This window comes from Aythya fuligula, chromosome 5, assembly GCF_009819795.1.
Source record: "Aythya fuligula isolate bAytFul2 chromosome 5, bAytFul2.pri, whole genome shotgun sequence".
NCBI classification, from domain to species: domain Eukaryota; kingdom Metazoa; phylum Chordata; class Aves; order Anseriformes; family Anatidae; genus Aythya; species Aythya fuligula.
Window position 1 is genome coordinate 20,317,208 of NC_045563.1, and position 13,797 is coordinate 20,331,004.

The 13,797-nt window shown below is 40.4% G+C and overlaps 1 protein-coding gene across 2 annotated transcripts; it reads right to left on the minus strand.

Annotated features, from left to right (window-relative positions):
• Nucleotides 1-165: 165 nt before the first annotated feature.
• Nucleotides 166-12,675, minus strand: UEVLD (UEV and lactate/malate dehyrogenase domains). 2 transcript variants are annotated; one of them, XM_032189392.1, is made up of 12 exons: nt 12,617-12,675; nt 11,421-11,505; nt 10,782-10,844; nt 9,686-9,849; nt 8,529-8,664; nt 7,065-7,189; nt 6,362-6,467; nt 5,094-5,264; nt 3,977-4,150; nt 3,327-3,411; nt 2,572-2,695; nt 166-950 (listed from the first exon to the last, which is right to left on the minus strand). In XM_032189392.1, exons 1-12 carry the CDS (start codon nt 12,656-12,658, stop codon nt 786-788), a joined length of 1,440 nt encoding a protein of 479 aa, XP_032045283.1. In that variant the 5' UTR covers nt 12,659-12,675; the 3' UTR covers nt 166-785. The 2 variants fall into 2 exon arrangements, with proteins under 2 accessions (XP_032045283.1, XP_032045284.1); XM_032189393.1 differs by lacking the exons at nt 166-950; nt 2,572-2,695; nt 3,327-3,411; nt 3,977-4,150 and adding an exon at nt 4,158-4,959.
• Between the last annotated feature and the right edge of the window lie 1,122 nt (nt 12,676-13,797).

Consider the following 13,797-nt stretch of genomic DNA (forward strand, 5'->3'; position numbering starts at 1 on the left):
CCGCTTCCGCCCGGCCCTGACGCCGCTTCCGGGGCGGTGCCTTCCGCCCGGCCCCGCCTCACCTCACCTCACCCCCCCCCCCGCCACCATTTGAGCGCTGTGGTGCGCGGCTCCCCCTGAGGGACGCTCCCACAAATACACCAGTCACGGCCAGAAAGACCATCATTAAACGTACAACAGAAATCCATATGTAATTTTGCAGCGTACTGTTACATCAGGCTTTTACCCCCCTGCTTCATAACCCACAAGAATGGAGTCCATTGACGTTAGACATTAAATATAAAATACCAAGCTCCCAAAGTGCAGCCCCTGCTGCCCCCACGAGCTGCCTTGCAACCAGCCATGTGCTATGCAAGTCCCTCAGGCAGCACTTAGAACAAGGAGGAAGGGTTCTTGCTGGAGTGTCCAAGGAGCTGGGTAAGCTCCTGTCCTAGATGGTGTCCTCTGGAGTTGCAAAGTTAGGAATAACCCAAGAATCAGGCCATAATTAGCTGGGGAAAAAGGAAATACTACAGAAAAATGCCACCTGAATTTACAAAAAGCATTCTTGCACATTAATCTCCAGGGTTTGGTTACCTAAAGTGCACTTTTCAAGTCAGAAATTTGTACCAGGCAGTGCAGTGTTAAAGTATGTAAACCAAATCCAAATAAAGAAAGCACTGCTGTAGGAAAATTAAAAAAAAAAAAAAATCTTGTCTTATATAGAAAACCGTATACACTGAGCAACCAGTTGTGCCCAGCAGATCTCCAGCTTCTGTGAGCAGACGCTGTGGCTTCCCTGGTGCTTACAGTTTGAGCTGCTGCTGAAGGTCGTGAATTGATCCTGCGCTGCTCTGCAGTTTCTCTTGCACTGATGGATCTTCTTCTAGTTTGACCATTTCAATCACTCCACTGGTTCCAAGAATACATGGAAGACTTAAAAATACTTCACTGTTTATATTGCAACATCCCTGAAACAGCATGCAAAGAACACTGTCATTTATTTCTGCTGATCTTTATCTGAAGCAAAGAACCACAAAGTAACTTGATAATGGTAATTAAGCAAGGATATTTCATCACATGGCATGATTTTATATAGCTCACGTTCCACTTTTTAGACCCTGTGCAATGCTTTACTGTACAGAAACTGTAAGGTATTACAGCGTGAAATAAAAAAAATCTTGAATTGTGCCACACTTGGAAGAGTTTCCCTATATAAATATATTAGACTTCTATGACACAGGCCAAGCTGATACTACAAGATACAATCTAGCTGAGGAATTTCTTTGGGAAAACAAAAATCTCTCCTGGGAATATTTTTTTGAGTATTGATCATGTATTCATTCTGTGAGAGACTTCACCAAAGTTACATCATTGTAGCTCAAGTTTACATGATTGATTTTGTTTCTTTTTAGGATCTGTACATGAAATTTTACTTTCTGTAGTTACTCTAACTACTAAGTTTAACTGTAGTTTAAGGGACTCCTCTACTTTTGCATTTAGTTCATAAAGAATTTAAAACTTTACTTGAAAACACAATGATGAAATGAGCTGTATATCTGTACTTGATAACAGTGAGCAGCCTTTTGTGCTCAACTTCCTGTGGAGGAATGGTTAAGTGAAGTAGGTCATGTGAATGTTGAGCAGCTAGGAGGTCGTGAGTTAAGAAAGTATCGAACGCAGCTCATATGAGTCTGAGAAAGTACGTAACGTCTGGGAGCTAATCAGGCACAAGGACACGATATCCGTTGGAGGTTTGGGAAAGTACTAACTGTGTTATTTCGGTTGATGGGAGTGAGAAACTAGCTGATAAAATAGAGAAATGCACTAACCAATCATGAGCTTAGCTTTTGCAATATGTATGAGCTAATTATATTGAATTAGATAAAAGACGACTGAGCTATCCAATAAATCGAAGTTCACTGATCACTCATATTGAGCGTCTGTGTCTTCCTTCCGTCGACAACAAATGTCCTCGCAACAACTTCCCTGCACTGAGAATGAACAACCCTTCCAAGTCCTGTAAATAGAAGTGACCAATAAATGCTTCCACCTCTTTTTTACTCATTTGAAATGACTTAGAGCTTTAATGAAGCCTCTTGGGTAAACTTCACACAAAGTCTAGTCTACAATTTTAAGTTAAATGTAGCTTAATAATCTCCTCAATGTAAAGAATCAAGGAGTAACAAAAACAGCTGTTTCAAAGCTGGTCAAATAAAATAACGTAAGAAAATGTACGCTTTCATAAATGATACTGAACTCTTTTGGTCCCCACAAAAATCTACATTCAACACCGAGCACTTAAATCGTGACACATTTCTCTTCGTTTGCCAAATCCAGCTGTTCCTGGGGAGCTGGTCAGCAACCCTGATCACATTTTCCATCTAAACATTTGTATTTTGAGGTAAAACAATCCACTTTTAATATTGGTTTCAGGTTAACACAACAACTGGTTTATGCTTCACTTGGACTAGAACTGAAGGTGGTTGTTGGAAGAAAGTCATGAAAACAGTGCTACTTCTGAACAGAGGCTATCCAGTATAAATAACATCATTACAGTGCCAACTAAAAGATATTAAATAACCCATTTACCTTTGCCAGGGTGGATACCGAATGAACCTTTCTTTTATTTTTCAGTATACTCTCAGTCAAATCAGCAACCGAGAGCCCAACAGACCAAGATCTCTGACCTTTTCCCTTTAGGATTTCCATAGCTCTATATAAACCAAAAAAAGGGGAGAAAGCGATGTTTAGATTTTCATTATTTAAATTATTACTTTCTTTGGTTTATACGTAAAACCCTACAGACATATAAGCATTTCATAAAAACATGACTCTTTTATTTGGGAAACAACAGAAGAGAATAACAACATTCTTTCAAGAAATTTTCAATAAATATTTTACCCACAGTAGTAAAAATTCTGTCAAGGAGTGGATAAATAAATCAAGTAAAATGATTGAAACTTCTGCTTCACTTTGAAGTAAACTGCTTCTGCACAAACTCTGAGAAAAGTACGCCAGAAAGCTTGCCTCCCCACTTTTTTTTTAAAAAAATGGACATAATTGAACTGGCAGCTCGGATGTTCTCATGTATATCCTACAAATCTTGTTGTGTCTGTGATGTTATCTAATGAAAAGACATTATTAAAAACATCAGAAAATCAGCAGGTATATGCACTTACAGAAAAATGAGTGACACACAGACCTACACGTTCATAGAAACTCAGTGTGCGAACATTTTAGGGCAAACTTCCTCCTCTTCACAAAGAACTGAAGAAAAACAAAACCCCTGCAAACCTGAAGTGTTTGAACATGATGAAAAAACCCTAAGATTATAATGGCATTACCTGTTAGCCACCTGTTCCTTTGAATTCTGAGCAACCATTGTTTCAGTTTGATTTGCATGTGAGTTACAACTGGTCCATGAGAGTACTAGACAGAAACAAACATAGTGTTTAAATCTACATCTTAACAGTGACTAAAATATGGGTTAGATAAGGTGGGAAAATAAAATAATAATAAAAAAAAAAGGGCAAGGTTCCTTCCCCCATAACAAGACAAATGTAGTTGATGACCCACTAAGGGTTTCTATACAGATGAAATAAAACTCTGAAGTATCACTTGACAAGAGACACTTGCTTAAAAATGAATTAATAGGCAAGAATTTTTACATTAGCAGTAGCCTGCCATACATTATACCACACTTCCTTCCTCTTTCAATATATCTAATCTACATTGCTACACTAATTAAAAAGCATTCAAGGTGGGTTTTTTTTGTTTGTTTGTTTTGTTTTTTTTTTTTAACTGTGACTAACGTAAAATAGTTTTACAACCACCCCAGGTCTACAGACTTGGTCACAGACCAGAATATTATTCTTTGGAACCACATTATGAAAATTTTACTACCCTGCTCATGACTACCTTCAATACTTTTCTCAGTTAGTTAAGTACTGCCAGAACATTAAATACTCATAGTCATGACACCATATCACTTTACCTTTGTTTTCCCCTTGTTCACCAACAATCCAAGCATCTTTTCCCAGCGCCTGTACTTGCAAAAGGTTTGCGAGTGTATACTGAAATCTCTCCGTATCCAGATTGCCACCTACTCCAATAACTCTGCTTTTGGGAAACGCACTCAGCTTCCATGACACATACGTCATTACTTCAACTATGCGTGAAAGAAAAATATGCTGACAATAAAGGATCAGTCAAAACTCAGACCAACGGCAAACTATTAATCAGCTACAAAACTCAGGACAGACTTGTTTTCTTTAGAAAAGGCAAAAGCATGCATGAACACTTCAGTAGTTCTGTTCAACCAAAACACCAGCTGAGACGGGGAGGAGGCAAAGATTCACAGACCAAGTGAAGTTCTAAGAGAAATCAAGGGAAACTTCAAAATGAGTCACTATGCTTCCCTATACCAAAGCCCTCATGTGCTTCTAAGTTTAATGCAGCCAGAGTTTCTTCCTCCAGATAAGGCAGGAAATCTTTTCTGCATTTCCACAGCTCTAAATGACAGGAAGGCCAAGAAGCACTTGAAAAATAGAAAAGGGCTAGCAGTGTCTTCAGCCTGTTTACAGGACACACGAGGTCACACATACTTCTTGCCCTTTAAGTTATGTTTTCATTTTTCTTGTTTCACAATATTCCTGACCCAACAGATTTAGATTTTCCCCACAAATACAGCTGCAATGTTTACTAGTGACACCACATTAAATATATTAGTAGTCTGTGAGTCTGGTCACATGGCACATGACACACACATCTGTGCTTACTGCACAGGAGAAACACACACATAAAACAGCTGACAAGACAGCAGCTAACGGATGCTAATCTTGTAGATACAGCGACATTTAAGCTACATACAGAAATATGCAGAAATACATACCTTTTAAACAAAACAAAGTACACTATTTTCTTTTATCTTGGTAACAGTTAAGAAAAACCCCCTCAAAGACAGTGTCCTGCTCAATGCTGAAAAGGAAAATATCTTTCAGAGTAGCAAGAACTTCTGACTAAGTGGGTGCAATCTGAAGTAATATACTTTTAAAACAGCCCAAATAGAAAGCCATTGCAGAGACGGAACATTAGGTGAAGTACCAACGCACCTGGATGGGAAGCAACAAGCAGAACAGAGTTCTGACTGTAGTGTGATACTGCTGGTATAATTCCTCTGAACAAGTCCACATTGCTTTGTATGACATCGAGGTAAGTCTGAGCACTGCCCAGAGAGTTAACCGTCAGCACCACTACTTTGGAATCAGCTGAAGCAGAAAAATCTGGAAATATAAATAAAATGTGTTTTAAAAATTTATGTTACTTTATCAAGTTTCAGATGTAAACCAAAATGCTATCCTAAATGCTTAACTGCAGCATGCAGCTTAAGTTAGGGATTCTTCCCCTTGTGTCTCACCCCCACCACCCCAATCTGGAACGTGTGGCACTTCCACAGCACTTGTAAAACACAGCTCTCCCACAGAACCACTCTTCCCATTTCATAGCAGGCAACACAGAAGAGAGACTGAAGTGTGCCCAAGGCTATAAAGTACAAACTGGACACACATACACAGTTTTGACATATAAGCTTTCCAAACATAATTTTCTTGGCAATGGAAAAAAAAAATTATTCATGAAAAGGTTGCTTTGTTTTTCTTCTGACTTGTAAAAGAAGGGCAGAGACTTTATTCCTTTATCCTTTATTTGTTCTTTTAGCTCAATTAAGGATGTGTAGACAGCTATAAGAGTTCCAAAAGCCTACTTATGTTAGCCTTCCAATACTACCTCTGAAACCAGCTGTAGCCAAAGCGAAGGCCTACTGTACCTACAAAGTGTAAGCTTACTAAACAACATAATACCAGCTTGCCCCAAACCTAGACATAAGTACACTAACAGGTTACAGTACAGAAGCATTTAGTAACACTGTGACACTACTAATAGCATCACCAGCAACAACATACAAGCTTCCATTCTCACAGAGAAACATAAATATGTAACAGGTGCACAAAAGACAAACAGAGATTTGTGGTACAGTTCAACAAGCAGAGTTCAGGAAAAAAAATGTGCTAGCAGAAAAATCTGCAAGGTAAGATCAAAGGATGTAGCACAGGCAATGTCAGGTGGAAACAGAATAATCAAGTAAGATGCTTGGTGTAACCAGAACACATCCCTGTCCCCACATCACATCAGAAGCCTCATGTGAAAGTCTCCCGCCCAATTTTGTCTTGTGGAGGGTCCAAGGAACATAAAAACACCACAGGTAAGCAAGGAAAAATGAAGATGAAAGATGTTCAGTTCCAACTTCTACCGTGGAAGAGCTATCGAGCTACATCACCTCAAGCTCTGCGACTAAAGCCATTCCAGCAATGAGATCTAGTACCTTTGCTGATCTCCACATTTGGCAGAGCAAAGATCTCCAAGTCCATGGTTCCTCCTTTTGCTGCACCTTCAGAAAGATCCAGAAGAACCACCTTGTCTGCAACACCCTAAATGAATAACACAGTTCAACAATAAAGCACAACTGGTTCTTGCCAGTGGTGGGAATAAAAACGGCTTTCTCCAATTCAAAACAGCATTTGTTGTACTGTGTATAAAATCAGCATTATGGGGAGACCTCAACAAAATGACTGACAAATCACAAGAAAAAGAGAATTAGTTTAATGAGCTGAATTGGAAAATAAGGCATTATGAAACAAATTAACAAAAAAATCTCTAGAAAGTAATAAACATTGTCTCTGAGCATATAGCTGCAACACAGTGCAGACCATCTATAAACCCCCTTTCCGGGTGACTAGGAGATGCCAATTCTAACAGGCTGCAGCTTAGGCAACAACTTGTTAACAAAGGATTTTCAAAGTACATGAATTCCTAATTCAACCCTTTGTATTTACAAAAGCTGTCTGAGAAAACAGCAGAAACTAATGCTTCTGTGCATCCATAAATTAACTGAAGGGAAGAGGCCAATGACATAAGCAGTGACACAACTATTGAAAATGCTGAGCTAGTTCTGTGTCAGACACTAAGAACTAGGTTGGAAGCCTCTATATTAATCAGGTCTGTAGCTATTTACATTAATTACATACCTTTGCTGCAACCGCTAACACACAGGCGATGCCAAGATCTCCAGCTCCAACCACAGTAATTTTGTTGAAATGCCCTCCATTTTTGTCCCCACCAGTTTTACTCTTTGATTTCGTGTCAGTTTCTCCTACAGTTAAAAGGAAAATACAAACTGATGAGCTATTCCATACTGCATCGATACAAGTATCGATGCTCTGTAAAGGATCACAGCTACAGTTAAACCAACTTAGGTAAGCTTCTTCAAAATAGTGGTCAGTCTGACCATGGAAAATTCATCCTAACTCCAAATGTATAACACACACACACTCCTCTCTCAACAGGAATGTTTTCTCACTAAATGGAACATATGAGCATAACAATAAGCAGCAGCTAGACACCAAGACCATAGAAACAATACTCCCTTTGCTACTGCTACAGGCATGAATATATACCAGGGTCAGAAAATCCTGTAAAAGAGTTAAAATTTTGAAAAGACATTCAAAATCAAGCTTGATTAAAATACAATGACCTGAGGTCATTGAGCCAATGGTACTGGTAACGCAACAATTCCCGTTCTGAGTATAACACACAGATTTGTAACAGAAACATTAAGATTGATCAATTGATTTGAAAAATGTATTGCATACACACGTGCTCACAAACGTGTCTGTGTACACAATTACCAGATGAAACAGCAGAAAAGGGTTCATAGGGAAGGATTTGCACTAGTTGCAACAGATGATCATCTGTGATTTCATTTAAAGAAAGGATTGACTTGAAGATTATGTGTCAAGATGAAGAACAGCACGGGAGCCATAAAATACCCAGATAAGTAAATCATGAGAATTATGAAATGCAGGAATTTTGCCCAAGACTTAAAATAGGTGAGATAAAACAGTGAAGCAAAAGATGCCAAAGAGCATCCACTCCTGAAGGGTGTAAAACAAAAGACCAAAATCAGCTTGCCACCACTGAACGAGAAGAACCCAAGAAACACAATGCAGCCTCAACACCAGCACTCCTTGTCCTCAGTGCTGCACCCCAGTCGCTGTGGGCTGACAGGTCTCAGGGCTTGTGACTGCCGATGTGAGAGCGTGAGCACATGAGATCTGAGGGAGTGAATGACTGTGATGGGGTAAAATCAACTTGTTTATTCTAAAATCACATTTTCACAAGATTTCACAATGAATTTTCTTGCAGTAGTTTCCTACAAACAAGTAGTGCTAAGTCTGCAGCACTTTTCAGTGGTCTTAAAAGCAAATAACCAAAATGAACTGTGTATTCAAGTAAAGAGAGTCTGAGCTCTCTATTCCAAGAAGCGCTTAAGAGAAAACACCAATAACTGTGGACATGCAAGCACCAAAAATTCAGACATTAGCATTATGCAGGCATCTTTGTGTTATTAAGTAATAACAATAAATTAATAAGTACAATAATTAATAAGTACGATGTGTTAGAACATTACCAATATACGAAAATATCCACACCTTCAGTAATCTTTGCAATGTAGGAGAGAAGTTCTGATTGCCTGGCTGCATCAGAAGATGACAATGAATACAGAGGGAGCTCTTCCTCAAATTTTGCAATCATTTCCTTGATTAATCCAACAATAGTTGATTTAGGCTGAAATACAGGAAGATGACAAAACAGTTGACTAGCTTTATCACATACCAGTATCAGCTGTAAACTGGAGCACTTTCATAAAGTGCCATAGCTATACAAAACCTGGTAAAATTATAAATATTGACACCTTTAACATGGAAAGATTTAAGGTAAAGAAAAGCATCACTTTTTAAGAAGATACTTTTCAAACAGGAGGACAACTTAAAAGGAATGTAACAAAAAGGAATTACAGAATTTAAATGACCAGTGCAACTAGTTTTTGAAAGCATCCATGGACATATGAAAGCCTTTGATCTAACTACGTCAAATAATATAAACAGGGCAAATCTTAGCTAGAGGAAAGACAGCTTCCTTCTTAGATGAGCTTAACTGAGCAGAGCTTTGGTGATTCAGTTCTTCTTTAGGCAAGAAGACAGACGTTTGAGCAATAGAAACAATTCCCATGGGAATTTCTCTATTAATCATGGAAAATATATCCTATCCTTTTTAAAAAACTAGTGTTCATTAAATCACTTTTGCTGGCCTGACATAGTTACATTTAAGGAAGTTATTTAATGGTGCATAAAGTTATTTAGCAACAGCACTGGCTTTTGAATCTCTGTTCTAATGATTCGCATAGTTCTATTGAAAAAAGACATCCCCAAAAAATCAGAACTTCCACTGAACCTTCCAGGGATATTCAATTTGTCTACTATTATTATTCATTATTCACCGAAACAAAGGGAAAAACATCAAAATGTCCACACAGGCCTTACAATACTTTGTAACAAACTCAATCCCATTTTTATTCAGCCTGAAATAATTGTCTTTAGAATCAACTGCATTTTTCCTTATGATCACCTCATACTGGCTGAAAGCTGTAATTTCAAGAGGTGCTAACATTCTGCTTCTCTTTGCATAATCATTTCTATGTTGTTTGTTAAATGTGTAAACAAAAAGCCCCAAACCCTATCCACCCCTCTCCATACATGTATAACATCAGACATCATTCCCAGACACCTTCCCCTGCTGCCCCTCTTACATGGCTCCAATTTTGCAGGTAGGGCAAATAAATCCTGCCATGAGCATCAACATGCTTTCCCACTGAAATGCCCATGTTCACAGTTGGCTTCAAGAAGCAAATGGGGGGAGCAAAGGGATGAGAATCCAAAATCCACAGACGAATAGGTATGTTATAGGAATTACCTGTTCAACACAAACAAAATCATTACCAACCTCTGCACTGAGAAGAAACAAAAAACAGGTGTGCATGCACATGATTCACATTTCATAATAACAAAGAAAAAAAGCCAGACAAATCACTTTCTAGTTTTGCACTCAAAAGCATTTATGTTACTTAGGCCACTTTACAAAAGCAGACTTGTCTGGATCAACTTGACATGCCATTGATTGAGTCTTGATTAACGTAAGTTTTTTTTTTTTTTCTCCTTGTTGTTTTTTTCCCTTGGGTACTCTCTGTCAACCAACGTGTCCAGTTTTCTAGGCAAATAAATTTGTCACACTATATGATTTATTTATTTATTTAATTGACTTATCTTATAATGCCTTATTTCAACATCTGTGTGTGCATGAAGATACTTGTTTATGGAGCAGAAGCAGCTTCTGTCAATTTAGGCAAAATCCTTTATAGCTACCTTTAACGAAGCTGCAGTTCAGAAACCAACACCAGCAATACCAGGATCCCAAAGGCACGACACAGACTTGTATTCATTCACATTCTTGGGTATTTGATCCTATAGTGTGTGTACATTAGCCCTGAGCATACCCAAAATGAGAAAGGGTACCTCATCTCACATATGCATTCTAACACAGCTTAATCTAATAATTTAAAGGCATGGTTTTCATGTTTGATTTTAACATTCCACTTCATTTACAACACATTCAGGAGCAAACTTAACTCATTTTGGCTGCTGGAAATGAGTAGCAGCACTCTTGCTTTTTCCCCACTTCTCCCATCTGGCTGCCAGAGCAGAAAAGCCATCTCTACTACTTCAGCCACACGTTTTTCTAAGATTCTCCATGACCAATCAGTATGGTATGTTGTTAGGAGGCAGTACCCAGCACATTCTATAATTAGACTCATAACTAGTAAGGAAATTACATTCAATTACTCTTACCATATTTCACTGGAACTGTACCACTGAAATTCAGGAGGTCTTTCTGGGATCCATCTTTGAAGGCTGAAATTAAAAATCAAAATGGTTATGACAATCCCATCTACAACTACAAACATACACTGCTATTTTTTCTTTAGAAATCAAATACGTTGCTCTAGTCACCAATGTTACAAAAGTGTTGTCCGTCATATCCATCTGTCCATCATCTCCCTCCTTCCCCCCCGCCTTGTCCTCCTTTGTGGTAATTCCTTAATGGAATCTTAATGAAGACTGGGCTGGTAAAACTAAGGATATCACTAGTCTGAAAATCTGGTGTGATAAGAACATTCAGTCTTTCTGAAGGAACCTAGATACTAGATTTGACAAGCTAAAGACATAAAACTTCCTTAAATAGAATCATGGGATATGGGAAAATGCTGTTACACATAAAGAAATTTAAAAAATCAATCTTCTACAGTTATTGACACATTAAACTTAGTTTTTTATACATCTGCTTTCTTCAAAAATAGTCGCATAGCAAGAGGAATTTTGCTGCAAGTCAGAATAAAGGTAGGAATGCACCTGGAAGACATTCACATTATACACCATCTGAATTGATGGCAAGAAAGAATCATTCAAAGTAACTGTATCACTTCTTACTGTATGTGTTCATGGAGAACGTGAAGTTAGGGTAGGTCTTGTTAACAGTCTTCAGTTCTTCTATGGTCAGGTCCCTGAATTTATACTGAAAAGCAGAAACAAAAAAAAAAATAATCAGAAAAAAGTTTCCTTTCAAAGGCCATTTCTTTCATTACCAGAGACAGGGAGACGGAACCAAGAGAAATTAGAAACAAAAGAAGGGGCAGATAACAATTACTTGTAGCATTATCAATAGCTTTGGCATGAGATAAATGTGTTAAACAGCTGATACCAAAAAAAGCTTTGAAAGAATCACGGGTCTGCTGTTGCAACACGAGAACTCAGTTTCTGACCTCATTCTGCACATACCATTCCTCCTCCTCCTTGTCTCTGTGAGCACACAGCCGCTACAGGGAGCTGAGCCAGGGCTCACTGTGCTGTGAGACTTGCCACAAAGCAGCACCTAAAACCCACCTGCTCCTCAGTAAGACCCCCCCACCAGAACCATAGCTAGAGCTGCTTACACAGCACCATTATTTTCCCCTTTGCATGCGAAAACACAAAGCTGCGGACAAGAAATGCCCTTTAGTCAGCTTCTTGGTGTTCAGTCTGACGGGATGCCGCAAAGACAAGCGCATAAAACTCAAAGGTGCACAGGCGAGGAGCAGCCACGCAGCCTGCATGTAACACATTCTCCTAAGTGTTGACACACCTGGCTGTGAACCAAAGCCATCCCTCCCCAGCTGACCCCATATTCATAAAACAAAAGATATATTCCTATTAAATACGTTGTTTTCCTATTAAATACGTATTCCTATTAAATAGGTTGCAAAGTCCTTCTGAGGTGTATCAGATATGGAATGTCTCACGTTGTGAGCCTGGCGTTTAAGTATGCATAGCTCAGTTTCTCATACAAAAATTAAAAAGTTTTTACCTCACGGGGATGCTACGAAAACAAATCCCTGCCTGAAGAGCCCCTAGATGGCAGGCAGAGGCTATCAAACAAGCCCCCAGGACACTGACAGCCCTTCCCGAAGTCCCACTGCGCGCCCCCACACTTCGTCCCCAGCCCCACCAACACCCGAGCCACCTGCAGCACAGCCTTAGGGCGGCCAGGTAAACCGACCCCGCTCCCCCGGCAGCGACCCCAGGGCTGCGGAGCCGATCGAGCCCCGCCACCCCAGCCCCCTGCCACGCTGCCCTGCGGCCCCCCGCACCCTGCCCAGCTGCTTCCTCAGCTCCTCCGCCGCGAACGCCATGGCGCCGGCTGCCGCCTCCCAGCCGCCTCAGCGCCGCCCGGCCCGGCCCCGCGTGAGGGCAGGCGGCGGCCTCGCCTCAGGGCCGCTGAGGGGCGCCGCTGACTTCTGGAAGCTGACTTGTGGCAAGTCCCCGTGAGTCACCGCTGCTGAGGTACGTACTTAGCTCCGGACTGCCTGTATGCGTGCGTATCTCTCGCTCTAAGTATTTCTGAAACGTTAGTGCCGCAGCACCTACCCAGTTGCTCCCAGTTGCAGACCAGTCAGCGAGGGACGGGGTGTGCAGACCCCACTGGCAGAGAAGCTCCCCCTCGGGCAGGCGATGAGTTATTTCTGCATTGATACAGGCGTAAGGGGGCGTAGGACACCACCTCGCAGTTTTCGCCTTCCCAGACTGATTTTTCACTTTTCCCAGACAAATTGCTGTTTTTTCCTGGTGGTAAGTAAGGGAAGTTTTGTGCTTATTAAGGGTATCTCAGCATGTCTGAGTTACCCAGCTGCACCTCAAGGACTGTGCTCCTCAGGGATGCTCCAAGTTCCCAGGGCAGCAGACATTATCTTCTGTATGTTTTTTTAAGCACATTTCTTTCTCTGTCAATATTTTTCCCATTACAACTGGGCTGCCTTTTTGGCTGCTCCCATCAGTAAAACACTGAGACACGTGGCAAGTCATACCTGTAGGTAGGATGTCCAACTCTTTGAAGAGGAGTTATAGGGAGGACAGCCTTTCCTCCTGCCTAGCGGTCTCACTTTGGTCAGTCCTGCCCTTTCCCAAAGCCTGCGTTTGTGCAGAAGCTGCCAACCTGCAGGAGAGCAACTGAAGGACAAAATGCACAAAATGGCAGCAGCAAGCAAGTCCCCAAGCCCTACAAAAATGCTATGGTAAAGAGCCTCTCTAAAAAGTGAGAGGCTCACTTTTTACATATCCTTGGCCACTTGGGTTTTGTGGCAGGATGAATCGTGACCTGAGAACTCTGGACTGGGATGTATACAACAGTTACCTTTACTACAGCCTCACAGACTTGAAGGCTGTGTACTTTTCTGAAGGGTGAAATATGGTGAATCCCAAGATGAGCTGTTACAGAATGACCTGCATGAACATTAGAATAAGATCCTTTCAAATTTTTTGTCTCAAAATGTCT

What these genes read in the sequence shown, in the direction of transcription:
- UEVLD (XM_032189392.1), bottom strand. Translation starts at nt 12,658, where the DNA reads ATGGCGTTCGCGGCGGAGGAGCTGAGGAAGCAGCTGGGCAGG. An exon ending in GCTTGTTGCTTCCCATCCAG is followed by an intron (nt 4,151 to 5,093) that starts GTGCGTTGGTAC and finishes TTTCACGCATAG; the next exon opens with TTGAAGTAATGACGTATGTG. An exon ending in TGAACAAGGGGAAAACAAAG is followed by an intron (nt 3,412 to 3,976) that starts GTAAAGTGATAT and finishes GTTTCTGTCTAG; the next exon opens with TACTCTCATGGACCAGTTGT.